The sequence below is a fragment of the Orcinus orca genome, chromosome 9 (assembly GCF_937001465.1).
Source record: "Orcinus orca chromosome 9, mOrcOrc1.1, whole genome shotgun sequence".
Lineage (NCBI taxonomy): Eukaryota > Metazoa > Chordata > Mammalia > Artiodactyla > Delphinidae > Orcinus > Orcinus orca.
In genome coordinates, this window is record NC_064567.1 from 75,911,604 (window position 1) to 75,934,828 (window position 23,225).

Sequence of the window (23,225 nt, forward strand, 5' to 3'; positions counted from 1 at the left end):
AAAAAGTTCTCATTGACCTGGGTGCAGATTAATCACGGTTCAAGAGCATGGGGATTTGGGTAACTTCCCATTTTCATTTTCCGGAAAAGGCTTAGTAATGAGGGTGTGATTGCTGGGCTGGGAGGAGGGGAGGGAGGCTGCAGATTCACCCTCTTGACTCAGGTCCTGCCTGATGACTGAGATTAGGGGCCTGCTGAGCCAGAATTAACCCTCAAAGCACTTAACCCGTGATCCAAAAATCAAGAGTTGAGTGTAAAGTCCTAACAACTAGTTTCTCCGTGTGTAAATTACAAAGCAGGGGAAGCAGAAGAACATAATGGGTTAAGAACATGGACTTGGCATCAGATAGATAGCCTTATGGGGATCCTATCCTGCCTACTTATTAACTCTAGAGTCTTAGGCAAGTCACTTCACTTCTCTGTGCCTCGGGTCCTCACCTGTGCAAACAGGAATAAGAACATGAACCTCACAGTGTTGTCAAAGGAGGTAATACCCGGCACAGAGTAAAAGCCAATAAGTACTCTCTAGTCTGGCTATAATTACTGTTAGATGTTTCATTTATAATAAAGATAGGGGGCTTTCCTGGTGGCGCAGTGGTTAAGAATCCACCTGCCAATGCAGGGGACATGGGTTCGAGCCCTGGTCCAGGAAGATCCCACATGCCACAGAGCAACTAAGGCCATGTGCCACAACTACTGAGCCTGCGCTCTAGAGCCGCGAGCCACAAATAGTGAGCCCGCGAGCCACAACTACTGAAGCCCACGTGCGTAAAGCCTGTGCTCTGCAACAAGAGAAGCCACCACAATGAGAGGCCTGCACACCACAACAAAGAGTAGCCACCGGTAGCTGCAACTAGAGAAAACCTGCACACAGCAACGAAGACCTAATGCAGCCAAAAATAAATAAAGTAAAATAAAATTTAAAACTAATAAAAAATAAAGATAGGGACTTCCCTGGTGGTCCAGCGCGTAAGACTCCACCCTCCTAATGCAGGGGGCCGAGGTTCGATCCCTGATCAGGGAACTAGATCCCACATGCATGCTGCAACTAAGAGTCTGCATGCTGCAACTAAAGATCCCGCATGCCCCAACAAAGATCCCGTGCACCACAACTAAAACCTGGCGCAGCCAAAAATAAATATTTAAAAATATATACAATAAAGATATAGGTCTATTTAGCTTAAGGTATTAAATATCTTGCTTTCATCTGGTTACAGAAGCTGAGAACTGAGATAAAAGTCTCCAAGCTGATAAGATTTCATTTTGGGTTTTTGTCTTATGCTCCTTGTGCCAATGGTTAGAGGAATCAACTGCTAAACTGTGATTTAGACTAAATAGCCACATCACAGACAAGTAACATTAGTCGGGGGTGTTGGCTGTCAGAAAACTGCTCTGGCTGGTTTGGGTAAAAGGGGTTTGATGTAAGGACACATGGAAGTGTGGGGAATACAGATGGCTTGTGGCAACTGCAGTGTCCCCAGCAGCTCCTCTCTTAGAGCCATAAGCTCACTGTCTCAGAGTCTGTCTACACGTTTGTTCTGTTCCTCAGTCGCTGAATATTCAGACCAGCTTCCTACACATACCCTCCCTGGTGACCTTAACCTCTGAATCTGCAGGCCCCTCCCAGGACACACAGTTGCCTCCAAGTCCAGGAAACTGAATCCAAGAGGCCTCAGTGTGTCAGGTTTTCGTCCCCGGTTTCATCAGGAATTTAAGGCAGGGTCCTGATGTTTACAACTGGGATGTTCTCAAATGTGGGTAAACATTTTTTTCTAAGAAGCGGTATGCTTTAGGGAAGAAATGATCGGCACCTTCAGTAGGCCCGTAGAAATCAGCCTGATTTTCTCTTCTAAGCTACTACAAGAAAGCAAAGCCACAAAGGGGTTTGACTAAAGCCAGTCAAGTAACTGCCTGGGGGCAGGGCTAGGAATAGAATCAGGCTTCTGGCACCTGGGCCACCATTCTTGCCCTAAGCTGGTCTGTCTCCCAGCATAGGGCATAGGAAAACTTGCCACCATAGTTAGCACAACCAGAGGTGCTTTTAAGATTGCCAGTTTTGGGCTTCCCTGGTGGTACAGTGGTTAAGAATCCGCCTGCCAATTCAGGGGACATGGGTTCGAGCCCTGGTCCGGGAAGATCCCACATGCCGCGGAGCAACTAAGCCTGTGCACCACAACTACTGAGCTTGTGTGCCACAACTACTGAAGCCCGCGCGCCTATAGCCCGTGCTCCTCAACAAGAGAAGCCACTGCAATGAAAAGCCCGCGCACCGCAACGAAGAGTAGCCCCTGCTCGCCGCAACTAGAGAAAAGCCTGCGCACAGCAACGAAGACCAAACACAGCCATAAATTAAAAAAAAAAAAGATTGCCAGTTTTTTCATGGAGCTTGTCTTGAAGAACACATTATGCCTTTGCTTTCCAAATTTTAAAGGAATTGAAAACCTGTCAACACAACCTTCGGGCTTCTTTTGACAGAACCCTAAGGCTCATGTATATATTTTTATTATTTCAGAAGTAAAAGCCCCACTTCTAACCATGATCTGTTCTACATTACAGATTGCAACAGAGGCAATAGAAAATATTAGGACAGTTGTGTCCTTGACCCAGGAAAGAAAATTTGAATCAATGTATGTTGAAAAATTGTATGGAGCTTACAGGTAATGAGCATATGATTGTTACTAAGAACCTAGTGTTCTCCTAGGCTGAATTATTGATTCCAATTTTTGTTCCTGCTGCAAACAATGATATGATTGTAAGGACGACGGTTTTTTCAATAATTATCTCAGTGAAAATAAGTAACTTTTTGATGCAACTGGACCACAGGGTTGGGTTTTTACATCTCTTATAAAAAACAGTAAGATTGGGTCTCTAAGAGCTAAAAGGTACAGAGGGCTGCACAAGTATTTGTTCACCACTGCAGGCGACATAAACAACCCATCTGGTGATTCAGGATGAACATTCTTTTAGGGAATTGCTCAAACCTTTATTTTCTTTGCATTGTGTAGACTGAACCAAAGATGAGATTTGTTGTTGGGTTAAAGTGTTTCCTTTGTTTTCTGGGTGAGGACCAGATCTGTCCTGATCTGAAAACAAAGACACAGAGCCTATTGCATTGGTTTATACTTGAGCAATTCGACAAACCTCCAGCACCTGTTTACCGCTTGTGTTCAACCAGGGCCTGTCCTTATAAATGAATATGTTTTAACACTAACAAAATTGAACACAACTTGAATCACAACTTTGTAGACTAGACCAATGGTTTTGAACACTTACATACTTGAACAGGGATAACTGAATTTCTGTGTATTCACCTTCCTAGTTATGTATACTTCATGCAGCTATTACATTTTCCTGGTCATTTGATGTCTGACGTATATCTGTCAGTAGCAGTGTAAATTGTTCAGTAACATTAGGTATTGTAACACCATGCTCACAGCACAGGAGTTAAACTATCCAGATCAGTAATACTTTAAATTTTTCCTCTTGCCAAGTGCCTACCTTCTAATCTGAAAATAAATAAATTAATGTTCTTCTGGAGGATTTAGAATAATAAAGTCAAATAAAGTAGCTAGGGCTTCCCTGGTGGCGCAGTGGTTGAGAGTCCGCCTGCCGATGCAGGGGACACGGGTTCGTGCCCCGGTCCGGGAGGATCCCACATGCCGCGGAGCGGCTGGGCCCGTGAGCCATGGCCGCTGGGCCTGCGCGTCTGGAGCCTGTGCTCCGCAACGGGAGAGGCCACGGCAGTGAGAGGCCCGCGTACCGCAAAAAAGAAAGAAAAAAAAAAGTAGCTAAACTAATAGAGTATAGCAAGAGGTCTAATTAGAAATGGTTCAAAACAAATTTTGTTGGGGATGGTGGGATCTCTGCTCCGGGAAGAACTTCTGATGTGTGTCTAGGTAAACCTCGGTGACCCTGCTTTTCTGAATCTGAAATGTGAACTTTGATATGAGAGACTATAACTCATCACAGAAGACAAGATAATAATATTAGACAACTGAATTTAGACAATTCAAACTTTAGTCCTAACTATGAAATCCTTTATTTTTGATAACAATCATGTTTGAGTTCCCAGATATTCCTGTGTAATAATAACAGCAACAATCATTTGAGCAACCGCTATGAGCTAGGTACTGTGCTAGACGTTTGTACTGTCTATTTAGATCTCAAAACAATTTTGTTTCATACTGGTTATCCCCCTCTTACAAGTCAGAAAACTGATGCGTAGAGAGGTTAAGTCACTTAAATTAATTATAACTGGGGGCAGAATTTAAACACAGGTTGACTATACTTAGCAGCTGTGCTCTTTGTACAAGCCAGTGCTAAGCGAGGTTGAAGATAATGGTTACAGATATACTGATTTGCTTTTCAGGAATTCTGTGCGGAAAGCACACATCTATGGAATTACTTTTAGTATTTCACAAGCATTTATGTATTTTTCCCATGCCGGTTGTTTTCGGTTTGGTGCCTATCTCATTGTGAATGGACATATGCACTTCAGAGACGTTATTCTGTAAGTAACTTTTAATTTATTGAGATTATTCCATAATAAAGTTTCAATAGGTCTATGCAAAGGTTTGGAATAGACCGAAAAACTAACTTGTTTTATGATGAAGTCATCTAGAGAGTTGAATCTACCCCAGAAATCGAATGTTGTCGGTACTCCAAGGACAGTTTCATTATCCGCGTGGACTAAAATCAACCAAGCTCATGAAAATGATCATGAACCAGAATTTCAGTAATACATAGAAGGACAGGAGGACAGCAGATGTTCTCAATGCAGAGATAAATCATAATTAGAAAACTGCTGGCGACCATGGACCCAAAACAGGTTATAATAGCTTACTATTTACAGGCAACCAAAGATGGCCTTGACAGTGGGATGGGAACACTTGACTGAAGTCTGGTAAACACTCTGTTCCCTAACCAGCCCTGGGATGACCCTGCCAACTTTTGCCTCTTAGCCTTCCCTATTTTCTTGGTTTCCAAGGCTAACCAATGGTCTTTCAAAATATGCTAAATACATTCAATTAGATTGCAGTCTAGTCTTGCCAAAGGGAAGCCATGCTTTTAAGATCACTTTGGCGTATTTCTGCTCTGATGGGATGATTTTTAAAAAGTAGCAAACAACTTAAAAAAAAAACAAAACCCAGGGTCAAGACGGACAGAGTGAAAGTGTTTAAAAGCTGTACTTTTGTTTTCATCCAAAATTAAAATAACCATGAAAAAAGAATATATATCTTTGCATCAGTCAGGATCCCAGCAGGGAACAAATGGCCCTGCAGATGGGGTAATGGAGGACAGTTTGCTAAAGGGTCTGTTTATAAAGATGTGAGAAGTATTAAGGTCAGCAGTGCCCAGCTAGGCACCACTAAGACCTTACTTAAGCCTAAAGGGCAAGAGGAGGGAAAGATTTTCAGAAGCCAGCGCAGGGGCCTTCTGTGCTCTTTGGTGGAAGGACCCCAACACCACACCTCTCCAACGGGAAAGAGACCAACACAACAAACGGCCTGGTCCCACTCCTCCAGCCTCCTTTCCTGCTATGCTATTCCTTGCCAAACCCCATCGGGAGCCAGGGGACCAGAAAACCTTTTGATGCAGACCCTGAAGGTCAGCCTGTCAGGCATCGGGGATGGTATAAGATAGAGATGGGAGAGTAGAAAGTGGTTTTGAAGGGACAGATGGAAATAGCCAGCTGGGAATTACCACTTGGAGACATTCATTGTCTAGAAAAATACCAATGAAAAAATCGGCCCTGCTTTTAAAAACTGTTTTATCATTAAAATGTTAAATTCTGGATAATTGGAAGATAGCTTTTAAAATCTTTCATACTAAAGCTGCATTACAGGCTGTACAGGAAAGCTAGGCAGCTAGCTACATGTGAGTTGTTCATCACTCTTCTAAAATTTGATTTTTGATAATTAACCTCATCAAATATTTAAGGAGAGCCTTACTCTACCCACCATTCCCCCCACCCCCGTGTACTTAAAATACATTTTAATACCTTAGATTTACACTTTGCTGCACAGCAGTAATTAATACAGCATTGTAAATCAACTACAATTAAAAAAAAAGAATTAAAAAAATAATGTATTAAATTACAAACCAAAACAAGGAGCCAAATGCCCTGACACACCCAATCCAGAATTATTTATCTGGTGTGTATCAGGGATACAGAAGCAAAGCAGAAAATATTCAGTGCATGGAATTTATTTGATTTAATTTTTTCAAACTTGTGGAACTTTGGTCTCTCTTATTTGAGTGTAGCTCAAAGAGACCAAAAAAAATAAAAATAAAAATACAGTTTCCCCCCAAAATCTTAGATTTAGAAGTTTGGGGGAAATTTTTTTAAGTTCTCTATTAGAGATTTTCCTCCCCTCCCGTCTCTCTAGGGAGCTTTGGTGCCCGAAGTGAATAGCTTTGTGGAGGCGCAAATCTCAGAACCTTTAGTTCCTCCTAGAAGTTATAATCCATATGCATTCTTTTAATTGGAGAATAGACCGTTAGCTTAATTGTTTTTTCAGGGTCATAGCAATAGTTCTTTTACTTGTAAGAGAAAAGCTATTTGTAGTAAAGGCTTATTTTTCCCAGTAAGAATTCTTTAACCACAGTGACGATGATTATTGTTTGTGCGGAGCTGCAGAAGAAACCACACCCTGGAGATCAGGGCTGTAGAGACAGGAGGAAACCTCACTCCTTGTCTGGTACTGATCAAGTCCCTTCAGCCCCCAGAGCTTCAGTTCCCTCAAGTCTAAACGGGGTATGTGTCTTGTTACTAGAACTACCTGAGATCACAACTCAAGATTCTGTTAGCAGACGCTTCCTGAGAGAGGAGAGCTTTACCAAGTTACATGAAATCTAGGAAATGAGAAGCTCCTAAAGGAAGCCAGAAAGCAGTAGAAAAAAAGGAGACCCTCAGGCAGCGGGTGCCGCCTCCCCTCCTGGTCTCCTTTGGTCCTGGAATTTTCTAGCGATGTGTGAGGGAGGGAGGAGGGGGATTAGTAAGGGAGCGAAAACATCAGTACTGGCCAGCAGTAAGTCTTTGGGCTTTGAGACATCTCGGGGCTGAATTATATAAATTAACGTTTAAAATTCTTCTGCTCCCATCTAGGGTGTTTTCAGCGATCGTGTTGGGCGCCGTGGCTCTCGGACACGCGAGTTCCTTTGCTCCAGACTACGCTAAAGCCAAGCTGTCTGCAGCGCACTTATTCAGCCTGTTTGAAAGACAACCTTTGATTGACAGCCACAGTGAGGAAGGCCTGAGGCCTGTGAGTTCTCTGCTGTCTGATCAGCACTTGGTTAATTTTTTCCTAAACGTTTGCTGTCTGCTAGATCATGTCGACTGAAAAAAAAAAAAGCACAACGTGAGAGTTGTGAGTTAAGTTTTATTCGGGGCAGAATGAGGACTGCAGCCTGGGAGACAGCATCTCAGAGAGCTCGGAGAAACTGCTCCTAAGAGGGAGGGGGAACGTCAGAGTCCCATAGGATTTTAGTGAAGGGGGCACGTGCAGTGAAGCACGCATTTTGGCAGAGCCTTGCTGCTGCTCACAAGGAGCAGATGCCCCCATTAACGACTGTAGTGCTTTTCTAGGTACGAGAAGATGCAAGAAATTGGGTTCATAAAATCTTCTCCTGAAAACACCTAACTATCTGAAGGCCTGTCCTGCCAGTTTTTCCCAAAGCACAGAGCGCCTCATTCCTGATCTCCACCCTGGACTCCTTTCAGGGGGTGTTGAAGGCTGGCGGCTGCCGCAGTTTGTAACTCTGTCCTTGTAGAGGCAGATGGCAAGTGGCAATTTTTAGTTGGCAGTTGCAACCACAGGATAAATTTGTAGTGATTACACTGACATTCACTTCACTGGCTTTGTGATAGTTACAAGGCTAATAATATTTGGCCAACTTTCCTGGCATTTTCAAATTCCATAGGGGGTTGCAAGGATGAGCACGTCAAAAGTAAAGAACCCCCAAATCCAGATGTACTAGAACTGAATAATTTCCATGAAAATTGTGAGTCATTTCTGCATGGAAGGTATGTGCCTGTAGCTCTGTGTGTAACTGCGTTAGCAATTTGGCTTTCATCACATAATTGTCATCACAGCGTTACGACTGGTGAGAAGACCACTTTATTCAGAGTAGGAGGAATAATCCTTTACTGTCCCCAACTTAGATCTCAGTGTTCATTGTGTTCCTTGCCTAACACAAGCTGCTGCACGTTTTAATGCAGGCGAAGCAGCGTGGGTAAAGCGATGGGGACTTAGCACAACCGTTTTGGAACTTCACCAGGTATTTCCTGTTCTGAGAAAATAGCTGTGCCCAAGTGAGGGAGATAAAGAGGCCACCAGGGCTGCAGGCAAGGGCTGTCCACTGAGACAGCAGGTAGAAACTGCTCTAAGTCCCCAAGCCTCTGAGCCTTGGGCCATTGACTTGGCTCCAGCCGCAAAATCATCAGTTGGGAAAGCTAAATATTTGTCTTCAATGAACCAGAAATTTTGAGTTTAGTTAACAACTCTGTAATATGACTGTCTTTAACCTGCACCCCCGGCTCCCATCTTCATTTTATGTAACAACTTGCTACCAATACTAACTGGTGCCAGTACCTGTACTGAATATGAATTGTATGTTTCTCTGCTATAGTGTTTGGTAAAGCTTCCTTGGAATTATACTTTTTTTTTTTAATTTATTTTTGGCTGCATTGGGTCCTCATTGCTGCACGTGGGCTTTCTCTAGTTGTGGCAAGCAGGAGCTACTCTTCGTTGTGGTGCGCGGGCTTCTCATTGCGGTGGCTTCTTGTGTTGCAGAACACGGATTCTAGGCGCATGGGCTTCATTAGTTGCGGCTCACGGGCTCAGTAGTTGCGGCGCACGGGGGTAGTATCTCCGCGGCATGTGGGATCTTCCCGGACCAGGGCTCGAACCCGTGTCCCCTGCATTGGCAGGCGGATTCTTAAGCACTGCACCACCAGGGAAGGCCTTGAAATTATACTTTTTATTTCAGTCATTATCAGACCAATTACAATAGCAACATAAAAATACCTATTTTTTAGGATAAGTTTGAAGGAAACGTGACACTTAATGAAGTCGTGTTCAACTATCCCACGCGGCCAAACGTGCCCGTGCTTCAGGGGCTGAGCCTCGAGGTGAAGAAGGGCCAGACGCTGGCCCTGGTGGGCAGCAGCGGCTGTGGGAAAAGCACGGTGGTCCAGCTCCTGGAGCGGTTCTACAACCCCTCGGCTGGAACAGTGGTGAGCACACTTTCTTAAATTAGTAACTTGATTTAAAGCAGTATTTCAAGTGGCTAAACCAGTATTCCCATAATATTGGAAAAAACTGGACAAGACCTATAATCCTAACTGATACGAGGACCACCATTCTCTAAACCCCAAGGTGGCACCCACAGTCAGACAGATATATGGGGACAGTAGGGTAGAACATCAGGAATTGAGTGTAGTTCAGAAAGTACTGAGTGTGAAGTTGATCTGTGCCCTGCCCTGGGCCTTCTGAGCCAGCTGGAGCCTCCTGCGTGAACACTCAATCGCTTCCTGGGTTGTAAAGGTAAGCCGCACAGTCCTGCCAGAGTTCTGAGTAGACGCCCAGGACTCCCTCCCCTCCTCTTGCCTTTGCCATCTCTCTCTAACCCGTACTCCAGCCCTCTCATATTTGACTTTCAGCATTGATGTTGTGGTGTCTAGCCCCTGGCCCTCTTCCATGAGTGGAGACTTGGCTCTTAGCGATAATGCCTGCATTTCCCATTACCTTGGGATGGTACCCACTGACCTAGCCCAGGAAGCCCACCCCCATTTAGACAGTCACCAGAATGTTCAACCTTGTTGAGTTGTTTCTTTGGGGGAAATCTTATGCTTTCACTATTACAATTACTCTGAAGGTGTGAATACGGGCAAACCAGCTCAACAATACTCTGTAGGTGTGCTGTGCTAATAACACAGGGGGAATTTCTTTAGAGGGCAATACTAGTTGGACTTGTGTGTATTTCTTCACCGTGCCCTTTGCATTGCTGGAAGCTGTATTCTCAGTTAGCACATCACAAGGCTCCTCTAGAAGCATCATGCCTCCTGCTTACGGCAAACAAAAAAATCATCAAAACCACCATCAACAAAGCCAGTTTTCCAAAGACAAAGATACTGCCCTTTGAGCTTGTCCACTTTCCACTCAACTCTTGTCCTTTAGTGCCATCAAAAAGAGAAATGGGGGGAGTTGAAGGCTGGTAGTTCTCAAGTGAAAGAGAGGTAGAGGTAGGAAAGGAGATAACCAACTTTCAAAATCTGGGGCCATGCTGATCTGCTTTTTGTCCTGGTGTGCCTGGAGGAGGGGGATACAGTCAAGGTGAAAGGTTGCAGTTGTTCAGGCGACAGCAGATATGAGCAGGACACCTAACTGCATACTTCTTAAAGGCAGAGGACGGTACATTTGCCTGGATGAGGGCAGGTAGGAAGCAGAGAAAGTACTGTGGAAAGACGGGGCCAAATGTGCCACCAGTATTCCAGGTAGAACAAGAAAGGGATGGCCTAGTTAACAACAAGAAATCATTTTGTTGGCTGTGTTGGCCTCCAGCAGTGTAAGAGCTTACAGGCTGTGAGGGTTGGTATTTCACAAACTGCTGATGCCCATGTGCAACAGTCCTCCTAGTAACTTACTGTTTAGTTGTTTGTTTTTTAAGCCCTTCTTATAGTTTGTGGACTTTGGTTTTCAGCTCCTAGATGGTCAAGAAGCAAAGAAACTCAACATCCAGTGGCTCAGAGCCCAACTCGGAATTGTGTCCCAGGAGCCCATCCTGTTTGACTGCAGCATTGCCGACAACATTGCCTACGGAGACAACAGCCGGTCTGTAAAGATGCCTGAAATTGTGAGTGCCGCCAAAGCAGCCAACATCCATCCTTTCATCGAGACCTTACCCAAAGTAAGTGAACTGGTAGCTTCCTAGGCTGATACCAGAATCAACTGCAAACTGTTTTCCTCCTCCCAAAGTTCCCAAAGTTATACTTCAAAGTCTTGCAACAGAACTTGCCTCTGTACTAGCACTGTGACCTTGGACAAGACGCTGAAGTCCATGATACCAAGTTTCCTTACTGGTAAATGGGAAAATTAGGCATGGTGTCTACCTTGTACAAATGTGAGAAGCAAACGAGGTGATGTTAAGTCACCTCAAACAGGTGCTTGAGGGCTGCGTTCGTACTGTAGCCATGTTTGCTTTATTCCTTACGGTACTTTCTTTTTTAAACATTTTATTTCGAGATAATTATAGATTCATGTGCAGTTGTAAGGAATACAGAGATCTTGTGTACCCTTGACCCAGTTTCCTCCAATGACATCTTGCAAAACTAATAGGGTACTGCAACCACGATACTAATTTTGATACAGTCCACTTACCTTGCTCAGACTTCCCCAGTTTTATCATACTTGTCTGCATTTGGATACGTTTGTAGTTCTACGCAATTTTACTGCGTGTGTAGACTCATGTATCCACTACCCCTGTCAAGATATGGAACGTTTTCATCACCACAGATTCCTCATTTTGCCCTTTTATAGCCACACACCCCTCCTCCCTGCCCTTACTCCCCACGACCCCTGGCAACCACTAACTGTTCTCCATTTCTGTAATCTTATACTTTAAGAATGTTATGTAAACATATGTACAGTATATAACCTTGTGAGATTAGCTTTTTGCCTCAGCATAATTCCCTGAAGCTGTTGTGTATAACTGTATACACAACAGTTCATGCCTTTTTATTGCTGAGTCGGATGGCTCCATGGTCTGGATGGCCCGCAGCTTTTTAAATTTTTATTGGGGTATAGTTGATTTACAATGCTGTGTTAGTTTCTGGTGTACAGCCAAGTGAATCACTTATGCATATACATTTATCCACTCTTTTAGATTCTTTTCCCATATAGGCCATTACAGAGTACTGAGTAGAGTTCTCTGTGCTATACAGTAGGTCCTAATTAGTTATCGATTTTATATATAGTAGTGTGTATATGTCAATCCCAATCTCCCAATTTATCCCCCTCCGCTTACCTGCTGGTAACCATAAATTTATTTTCTACATCTGTAACTCTTATTTCTGTTTTGTAGAGAAAAGGGAACCCTCTTGCACTGTTCGTGGGAATGTAGATTGGTACAGCCACTATGGAGAACAGTATGGAGGTTCCTTACAAAAAGTAAAAATAGAGCTACCATATGGTCCTCAGCTTTTTTAACTAGTCACCTGTTGAAGTACATCTAGGTTGTTTCTGTTTGGGCTATTAAGAGTAAAGCTGCTATAAATACTTGTGTACAGGCTTTAGTGTGACCCTAAATTTTTATTTCTCTGCGATAAATGCCCAGGAGCACAATTGCTAGACCATATGTTAATTGCTTAACTTTATAAGAAACTGCTCAACTGTTTTCCAAGGTGGCTCTGCCATTATTTTCCCACCAGCAAGTATGAGGGAGGGATACCGTTGCTCTGAATCTTTGCCACCATTTGCTGTTGCCACTGTTTTTTCTACCATCCTGATAGGTGTACAGTGATATCTTACTGTGGTTTTAATTTGCATTTCCTAATGGCAGAGGACGTTGAACATTTTTTTATATAGTTATTTGCCATCTATATTTCCTCTTTGGTGAAATGTCTTTTCATGTCTTTTGCCCATTTTCTAATTGGATTATTTTTTACTGTTGAGTTTTGACAGATTTTTATATATTCATGTTACTAGTCCTGTGTTGGAAATGTAGTTTGCAAATATTTTCTCCCAGTTTGTAGCTTATTTTTTCATCCTTTTAACGGGGTCTTTTTCAGAGCTTCGGTTTTTAATTTTGATGAGGTCCAATTCATTTTTTCCTTTTACAGACTGTGCTTTTGATGTCAAGTCCGAGAACCCTTTGCCTAGCCCTTGGTCCTGAAGATTTTTCTCCACTATTTTCTGAATTTATGGTTTTACATTTTACTTTTAATTTCACACTCCATTTTGAGTTAATTTTGGTATAAGGTTGTTTTTCTTTAGTGTTTCATTTCTTTGGAGAGGACTGTACTCTCCAATTTCCATGGTCCCCAACACTCCCTATTTATTACCTCATTATTAGCAGTTATGGCTATAGCCAAATTGCAGTGAAATCAATATATATTTGAAAACTAAGAGTTCAGTGAAACAATTTTCACAGTGACTAGTAACTTGATCTTATATTGAGTGCTGTGTATATATATATTTTCTCTTGATTATATACTCCTTAAGGGTAAGAACACAGACTAATTCATTTTTATACTTCCCACGGTTCTGGTATAATAGGTAGCTGGTAAATATTTAAGTGAATGAATGAGTTTAAAAAAGAATAGGTTCCATGTGAGTCATGTGAATATTTCAAATAAAAAATGTTATACCTTAAACACTAACATGTAACCATTTTAGGACTCCAGTGATAGCAGATCAACTGACATTTTGATAATGGTAGGAACTGGAGAATTTGTTGCAGCATACCATTGAAAACTAAGGTCATTAATTTTCTAGTTTGATTTTGAAAATGAATGTCCTGTTAAAAAAAATTAAATGGACAACTTGGTAGTTGTTACAGAAACTTTTTAGTGATTCTAAGTAATTTTTTCTTATAATTAGAACTGTCAAGTGTTAAGAAGTAAAAGTTTATTCAATATGTCATTAGAATTTTTCTGAGCTAGAACTTTATTAACTTTACTAATGGCTAACTTGCAGAAATATGAAACAAGAGTGGGAGATAAGGGGACCCAGCTTTCAGGAGGTCAAAAACAGAGGATTGCTATTGCCCGAGCCCTCATCCGACACCCCCGAATCCTACTGTTGGATGAAGCTACATCAGCTCTGGATACTGAAAGTGAAAAGGTATGGCCTCCTACCTCATGTCCCATTTAATTTATAAAATAGAACTTCTTTGTGCAGTCAACCATGAAAAAATAGATAAACACACAAACAGCTCATACAGCTAAATATCCAGGGGGAAAAAAAAAACCCAGTCAAGAAATGGGCAGAAGACCTAAACAGTTAATTCTCCAAAGAAGACATACAGCTGGCCAACAAGCACATGAAAAGATGCTCACCATCACTAATTAATGGAGAAATGCAAATCAAAACTACAGTGAGTACCACTTCACACTCGTCAGAATGGCCATCATCAAAAAGTCAACAGGGACTTCCGTGGTGGCACAGTGGTTAAGAATCCACCTGCCAATTCAGGGGACATGGGTTGGATCCCTAGTCCTGAAAGATCCCACATGCTACAGAGCAACTGAGCCTGTGTGCCACAACTACTGAAGCCTGTGCACCTAGAGCCCATGCTCTGCAACAATAGAAGCCGCCACAATGAGAAGCCCGTGCGCCACAAGGAAGAGTAGCCCCTGCTTGCCACAACTAGAGAAAGCCTGCATGCAGCAACAAAGACCCAACACAGCCATCCATCCATAAATAAATAAATAAAATAAAATTTATTTATTTTAAAAAAAGTCTACAAATAAATGCTGGAGAGGGTGTGGAGAAAAGGGAACTCTCCTACACTGCTAGTGGGAATGTAAATTGGTACAACTGTTACGGAGAACAGTATGGAGGTTCCTTAAAAAACTAAAAATAGAACTACCATATGACCCAGCAATCCCACTCCTGGGCATATATCTGGAGAAAAACATGGTCTGAAAGTATACATGCACCCCAATGTTCGTTGCAGCACTGTTTACAATAGCCAGGATATGGAAGCAACCTAAATGTCCATTGACGAATGGATAAAGAAGATGTGGTACATATATACAATGGAATGCTACTCAGCCATAAAAAAGAACAAAATAATGCCATTTGCAGCAACATGGATGGACCCAGAGATTATTATACTAAGTGAAGTAAGTCAGAGAAAGACAAATACCATTATGATATCACTCAAATGTGGAATCTAATTTAAAACTGATACAAAGGAACTTATTCACAAAACAGAAATAGACTCACAGACATAGAAAACAAACATGGTTGCCAAAGGGGAAAGGAGGGGAGGGATAAATTAGTCTGGTTTTAAAATGTACATACTACTATATATGAAATAGATAACCAACAAGGACCTACTGTATAGCACAGGGAACTATACTCAATATTCTGTAACAACCTATATGAGAAAAGAATTTGAAAAAATACATACCTGTATATGTAAAACTGAATTACTCTGCTGTACCCCTGAAACTAACACACCATTGTAAATCAACACTATTTCAATAAAATTTTTAAAAATAGGCAAGCACAGAAATAAACAAATGTAGATAGCGGTTATTTTGAGGTAGAATATTTTAATTGAATCCCTTCCAGCATTTTCCAAATTTTCAAAAATGACCACGTATTACTTGTATAAAATGTTATTTTTTGCACTTTTCATTTGCTTTAGCGCATTAATAATGGAAAACCTGGGAAATAAAATACTCAAAAGTGAAGTAGTTAAGTTTAAATCATTTTGTGACTAGTGTGAGAATCCATTTTTATTATAAAGAACATAACTATATGCAAAATGGATTATGTAGCTACCCACCACCAGTCCCTCCCATCAGGAAATTTGCACAAGCCTCTTAGATAGCCTCATCCACCAGAGGGCAGACAGCAGAAGCAAGAAGAACTATAATTCTGCAGCCTGTGGAACAAAAACCACATTCACAGGAAGACAGACAAGATAAAAAGGCAGAGGGCTATATACCAGATGAAGGAACAAGATAAAACCCCAGAAGAACAACTAAATGAAGTGGAGATAGGCAACCTTCCAGAAAAAGAATTCAGAATAATGACAGTGAAGATGATCCAGGACCTTGGAAAAAGAATGGAGGCAAAGATTGAGAAGGTGCAAGAAATGTTTAACAAAGACCTGGAAGAATTAAAGAACAAACAAACAGAAATTAACAATACAATAACTGAAATGAAAAATACACTAGAAGGAATCAATAGCAGAATAACTGAGGCAGAAGAACAGATGACTGACCTGGAAGACAGAATGATGGAATTCACTGCTGCAGAACAGACTAAAGAAAAAAGAATGAAAAGAAATGAAGACAGCCTAAGAGACCTCTGGGACAACATTAAACGCAACAACATTCGCATTATAGGGGTCCCTAAAGGAGAAGAGAGAGAGAAAGAACCAGAGAAAATATCTGAAGACATTATAGTCAAAACCTTCCCTAACATGGGAACGGAAATAGCCACCCAAGTCCAGGAAGGGCAGAGAGTCCCATACAGGATAAACCCAAGGAGAAACATGCCGAGACACATAGTAATCAAATGGGCAAAAATTAAAGACGAAGAAAAATTACTGAAAGCAGAAAGGGAAAAACGTCAAGTAACATACAAGGGAACTCCCATAAGGTTAACAGCTGATTTCTCAGCAGAAACTCTACAAGCCAGAAGGGAGTGGCATGATGTACTTAAAGTGATGAAAGGGAGGAACCTACAACCAAGATTACTCTACCCAGCAAGGATCTCTTTCAGATTCGATGGAGAAATCAAAAGCTTTACAGACAAGCAAAAGCTAAGAGAATTCAGCACCACCAAACCAGCTCTACAACAAATGCTAAAGGAACTTCTCAAAGTGGGAAACACTAGAGAAGAAAAGGACCTACAAAAACAAACCCAAAACAATTAAGAAAATGGTCATAGGAACATACATATCGATAATTACCTTAAACATGAATGGATTAAATGTTCCAACCAAAAGACACAGGCTTGCTGAATGGATACAAAAACAAGACCCATACATATGCTGTCTACAAGAGACCCACTTCAGACCTAGGGACATATACAGACTGAAAGTGAGGGGATGGAAAACGATATTCCATACAAATGGAAATGAAAAGAAAGCTGGAGTAGCTATACTCATATCAAATAAAATAGACTTTAAAATAAAGAATGTTACAAGAGACAAGGAAGGACACTAAATAATGATCAAGGGATCAATCCAAGAAGATATAACAATTATATATGCACCCAACATAGGAGCACCTCAATACATAAGGCAACTGCTTTAAAAGAGGAAATCGACAGTAACACAATAATAGGAGAGGACTTTAACACCTCACTTACACCAATGGACAGATCATCCAAAATGAGAATAAGGAAACAGAAGCTTTAAATGACACAATAGACCAGATAGATTTAATTGATATTTATAGGACATTCCATCCAAAAACAGGTTACACGTTCTTGAAGTGTGCACAGAACACTCTCCAGGATAGATCACATCTTGGGTCACAAATCAAACCTCAGTAAATTTAAGAAAATTGAAATCATATCAAGCATCTTTTCTGACCACAATGCTATGAGATTAGAACTGAATTACAGGGAAAAAAACGTAAAAAACACAAACACATGGAGGCTAAACAATATGTTACTAAATAACGAAGACTGAAGAAATCAAAGAGGAAATCAAAAAATACCTAGAGACAAATGACAATGAAAACACAACGATCCAAAACCTATGGGATGCAGCACAAGCAGTTCTAAGAGGGAAGTTTATAGCTATACAAGCCTACCTCAAGAAACAAGAAAAATCTCAAGTAAACAATCTAACCTTACACCTAAAGGAACTAGAGAAAGAAGAACAAACAAAACCCAAAGTTAGCAGAAGAAAAGAAATCATAAAGATCAAAGCAGAAATAAATGAAATAGAAACAAAGAAAACAATAGCAAAGATCAATAAAACTAAAAGCTGGTTGTTTGAGAAGATAAACAAAATTGATAAACCATTGGCCAGACTCACCAAGAAAAAGAGGGAGAGGACTCAAATCAATACAGTTAGAAATGAAAAAGGAGAAGTTACAATAGACACCACAGAAACACACAGCATCCTAAGAGACTACTACAAGCAACTCTATGCCAATAAAATGGACAACCTGGAAGAAACGGACAAATTCTTAGAAAGGTATGAACTTCCAAGACTGAACCAGGAAGAAACAGAAAATATGAACAATCACAAGTAATGAAATTGAAACTGTGATTAAGAATCTTCCAACAAACAAAAGTCCAGGACCAGATGGCTTCACAAGTGAATTCTATCAAATATTTAGTGAAGAGCTAACAATCATCCTTCTCAAACTCTTCCAAAAAATTGCAGAGGAAGGAACACTCCCAAACTCATTGTATGAGGCCACCATCACCCTGACACCAAAACCAGGCAAAGATACTACAAAAAAATAAAATTACAGACCAATATCACTGATGAATATAGATGCAAAAATCCTCAACAAAATACTAGCAAACAGAATCCAACAACACATTAAAAGGACCATCCACCATGATCAAGTGGGATTTATCCCAGGGATGCAAGGAATCTTCAATATACGCAAATCAATCAATGTGATACACCATATTAACGAAGGAGAAAAACCATATGATCATCTCAATACGTGCAGAAACAGCTTTTGAACAAAATTCAACACGCATTTATGATAAAAACTCTCCAGAAAGTGGGCATAGAGAGAACCTACCTCAACATAATAAAGGCCATATACAACAAACCCACAGCAAACATCATTCTCAATGGTGAAAAACTGAAAGCATTTCCTCTAAGATCAGGAACAAGACAAGGATGTCCACTCTCACCACTATTATTCAACATAGCTTTAGAAGTCCTAGCCATGGCAATCAGAGAAGAAAAATAAAAGGAATACAAATTTGAAAAGAAGAAGTAAAACTGTCACTGTTTGAAGATGACATGATACTATACATAGAGAATCCTAAAAATGCCACCAGAAAACTACTAGAGCTAAACAATGAATTTGGTAAAGTTGCAGGATACAAAATTAATGCACAGAAATCTCTTGCATTCCTATACACTAAGGATGAAAACTCTGAAAGAGAAATTAAGGAAACACTCCCATTTACCGTTGCAACAAAAAGAATAAAATACCTAGGAATAAACCTACCTAAGGAGACAAAAGACCTGTATGCAGAAAACTATAAGACACTGATGAAAGAAATTAAAGATGATACCAACAGATGGAGAGATATACCAAATTCTTGGATTAGAAGAATCAATATTGTGAAAATGGCTATACTACCCAAAGCAATCTACAGATTCAGTGCAATCCCTATCAAATTACCAATGGCATTTTTTACGGAACTAGAACAAATCATCTTAAAATTTGTATGGAGACACAAAAGACCCTGAATAGCCAAAGCAGCCTTTAGAGAAAAAAACAGAGCTGGAGGAATCAGATTCCCTGACTTCAGACTATACTACAAAGCTACAGTAATCAAGACAATATGGTACTGGTACAAAAACAGAAACATAGATCAATGGAACAAGATAGAAAGCCCAGAGATAAACCCACGCACCTATGGTCAACTAATGTATGACAAAGTAGGCAAAGATATACAATGGAGCAAGACAGTCTCTTCGATAAGTGGTGCTGGGAAAACTGGACAGCTACATGTAAAAGAATGAAATTAGAACACTCCCTAACACTATACACAAAAATAAACTCAACATGGATTCGAAACCTAAATGTAAGACCAGAGACTATAAAACTCTTAGAGGAAAACAAAGGAAAAACACTCTTTGAATCACAGCAAGATATTTTTTGATCTACCTCCTAGAATAATAGAAACATAAACAAATGGGACCTAATGAAACTTCACAGCTTTTGCACAGCAAAGTAAACCATAAACAAGACGAAAAGACAACCCTCAGGGGCTTCCCTGGTAACGCAGTGGTTGAGAATCTGCCTGCCAATGCAGGGGAAACAGGTTCGAGCCCTGATCCGGGAAGATCCCACATGCCGCGGAGCAACTGGGCCCGTGAGCCACAACTACTAAGCCTGCGCGTCTGGAGCCTGTGCTCCACAACAAGAGGGGCCGCTATAGTGAGAGGCCCGCACACCACGATGAAGAGTGGCCCCTGCTTGCCACAACTAGAGAAAGCCCTCGCACAGAAACGGAGACCCAACACAGCCAAAAATAAATATACATTAAGACAACCCTCAGAATGGGAGAAAATATTTGCAAACAAATCCTTGGACAAAGGATTAATCTCCAAAATATATAAACAGCTCATGCAGCTCAATATTAAAGAAACAAACAACCCAATCCAAAAATGGGCAGGAGACCTAAATAGACATTTCTCCAAAGAAGACATACAGATGGCCAAGAAGCACATGAAAAGCTGTTCAACATCACTAACTATGAGAGAAATGCAAATCAAAACTACAATGAGGTATCACCTCACACCAGTTAGAATGGGCATCATCAGAAAATCTACAAACAACAAATGCTGGAGAGGGTGTGGACCAAAGGGAACCCTCTTGCACTGTTGGTGGGAATGTAAATTGATACAGCCACAATGGAGAACAGTATGGAGGTTCCTTAAAAAACTAAAAATAGAATTACCATATGATCCAGCAATCCCACTACTGGGCATATACCCAGAGAAAACCATAATTCAAAAAGACACATGCACCCCAATGTTCATTGCAGCACTGTTTACAATAGCCAGGTCATGGAAGCAACCTAAATGCCCATCGACAGATGAATGGGTAAAGAAGATGTGGTACGTATATACAATGGAATATTACTCAGCCATAAAAAGGAACAAAATTGAGTCATCTGTTGAGACGTGGTTGGATCTAGAGACTGTCATACAGAGTGAAGTAAGTCAGAAAGAGAAAAACAAATATCGTATATTAGCGCATGTATGTGGAACCTAGACTAATGGTACAGATGAGCCAGTTTGCAGGGCAGAAGTTGAGGCACAGATGTAGAGAACAAACGTATGGACACCAAGGGGGGAAAGCAGCGTGGGGGGAGGGTTGGGGTGAGGTGTGATGGATTGGGCTAATGGGATTGACATGTATATATACACTGATGTGTATAAAACTGATGCCTAATAAGAACCTGCAGTATACAAACTACTAATACTAAACTTTCTTTGGGTTATTATTATGGAAATATGTTAATATAAATGTTTCAGACATTACATGAAATTTCTAAAAATCTTATATGTTCTGGTATAATATTATAAGGCATAATTCTAGTTATTACTTGAAAATGTATATCTCAGAAATAACTAAATTTCCTTGTCAATTGCGTTATTATGAACTTTCATCAAATCTTTAACCATGGTCATTTTTAAGTCTTTTGTCATTTACAGACAGTTCTGGGTGTACTCTGATGCTTTTGCAAATATGTTCCTATGAAAGGGTTTCATCTTCAAGGAATTCATGGAAAAGACTCTGACAAGTACAGGTTTCTGGTAACTGACTATACTGCTGACGTGAATGAATAATCATTTTCAGAACTCTAATGGAAAACTGATGAACTCATAAAAGTGTTAACAAAAGATGAAGATAAAAAAAATTTACATGGGACTGAGTGAACTGATGAGGATGATTATAATTTTTGTGACTTTCTGTTTGAATAAAAAAAAATCCCACAAGGACTCAGAGGCAAAAAAATATACAAATCAATTTTCACTGCAAAGTAAAGGAGCTGTTACAGTGGAGGATTACTGGACTGAATGTCAATATTATGACATAGTATGAGTGTGTTACGTGTTTGGTAATTGTAATCATTGTTGCTTTTGTTGTGTTCATCCATTTACAATGCTTGGTGTCAGTCTATTTATCTCTTGTAAAAATAAAATACAGTGTGTGTGTGTGAAAAAAAAAGATGGATTATGTAAAAACATGCATAAAGCTAAAGATTCAAAATGAGACAAGAAAGGTAATTTTCTTTTGTACATATGGTAAAATATTTAGATTTCCTTTACAGTTAAAACTTATTTCTACAATTTTTAAGATAAGGCTTCTGTTCTGATTTATCAATAGATTGTCCAAGAAGCTCTGGACAAAGCCCGAGAAGGCCGCACCTGCATTGTGATCGCTCACCGCCTGTCCACCATTCAGAATGCAGACTTGATAGTGGTGATTGAGAACGGCAAAGTCAAGGAGCACGGCACACACCAGCAGCTGCTAGCACAGAGAGGCATCTATTTCTCTATGGTCAATGTCCAGGCGGGGACACAGAAGTGATGAACTCTTGTTATAGTGTATCTTAAAAATAAATTCAAATCATTCTACAACTTTTTCTGATTTAGAGACTTCTTTTCTAAGTCATCATAAAATATAGGTATATCTTATTCCATATCAATTTAGAACATCCAATTTGGGGTTGGATATTACAGCATTTGAAATGTAGGAGTTAAAAGTAACATCTGGCTTGATGAAGTATGAAAACAGCCTAGCTCTGAGTTACCAAAAACATATGGAGAGAATATCACTCAACCATAAAAAAGAATGAAGTAACACCATTTGCAGCAACATGGATGGACCTACAGATCATCATACTAAATGAAATAAATCAGAGAAAAATACCACATGATATCACTTATATGTGGAATCTAAAAAAAATATATGATACAAATGAACTTATTTACAAAACAGAAAAAGACTCAGAAAACAAACTTATGGTTAGCAAAAGGGAAAGGGGGGAGGGATAAATTTGGAATTTAAGATCAACAGGTATGCACTACTATATATAAAAATAAACAGCAAGGATCTACTGTATAGCACAGGGAACAATATTCAATATCTTTAAATAACCTATAATGGAAAAGAACCTGAAAAAATATGTATATATATAAAACGGAATCACTTTGCTGTACACCTGAAACACTATAAATCAACCATACTTGAATAAAAAAATTTAAAAATCATATGGAGAAAGTGAAGAGCAGAGTTTAGGTATATAAAACTGTAGAAGATTCAATGCAATCCCTATCAAGTTACCCAGGACATTTTTCACAGAACTAAAATTCATATGAAACCATAAAAGACACAATTGCCAAAGCAATCCTGAAGAAAAAGAACAACCCATGGGCTTACCTGGTGGCACAGTGGTTGAGAGTCTGCCTGCCGATGCAGGGGACGCGCGTTCGTGCCCTGGTCCGGGAAGATCCCGCATGCCGTGGAGCGGCTGGGCCCGTGAGCCATGGCCGCTGGGCCTGCGCGTCCAGAGCTTGTGTTGCGCAACGGGAGAGGCCACAGTGAGGGGCCCGCGTACCGCAAAAAAAAAAAGAACCCAGGAGGCATAACCCTCTCAGACTTCAGACAGTACTACAAAGCTACAGTAATCAAAACAGCATGGAGGAACTTCCCTGGTGGGGCAGTGGTTAAGAATCCACCTGCCAATGCAGGGGACACAGGTTCAAGCCCTGGTCCAGGAAGATCCCACATGCCATAGAGCAACTAAGCCTGTGCAC

At 40.6% G+C, this 23,225-nt stretch overlaps 2 protein-coding genes across 5 annotated transcripts in view; one reads left to right on the plus strand and one right to left on the minus strand.

The window, feature by feature from the left end:
- ABCB4 (ATP binding cassette subfamily B member 4) overlaps nt 1-22,064 on the plus strand; it is a 75,574-nt gene extending 53,510 nt beyond the window's left edge. For all 4 annotated transcript variants that reach the window (XM_033440162.2, XM_049714885.1, XM_049714886.1 and 1 more), the window contains 7 exons: nt 2,556-2,656; nt 4,369-4,509; nt 7,108-7,264; nt 9,040-9,237; nt 10,704-10,910; nt 13,697-13,843; nt 21,793-22,064. In XM_033440162.2, coding sequence (XP_033296053.1) covers nt 2,556-2,656; nt 4,369-4,509; nt 7,108-7,264; nt 9,040-9,237; nt 10,704-10,910; nt 13,697-13,843; nt 21,793-21,996 — 1,155 coding nt within the window. In that variant the 3' untranslated portion in view covers nt 21,997-22,064. The remainder of the gene's footprint in view (nt 1-2,555; nt 2,657-4,368; nt 4,510-7,107; nt 7,265-9,039; nt 9,238-10,703; nt 10,911-13,696; nt 13,844-21,792) is intronic.
- CROT (carnitine O-octanoyltransferase) overlaps nt 1-23,225 on the minus strand; it is a 94,817-nt gene that overhangs the window by 6,438 nt on the left and 65,154 nt on the right. The window lies entirely within an intron of this gene.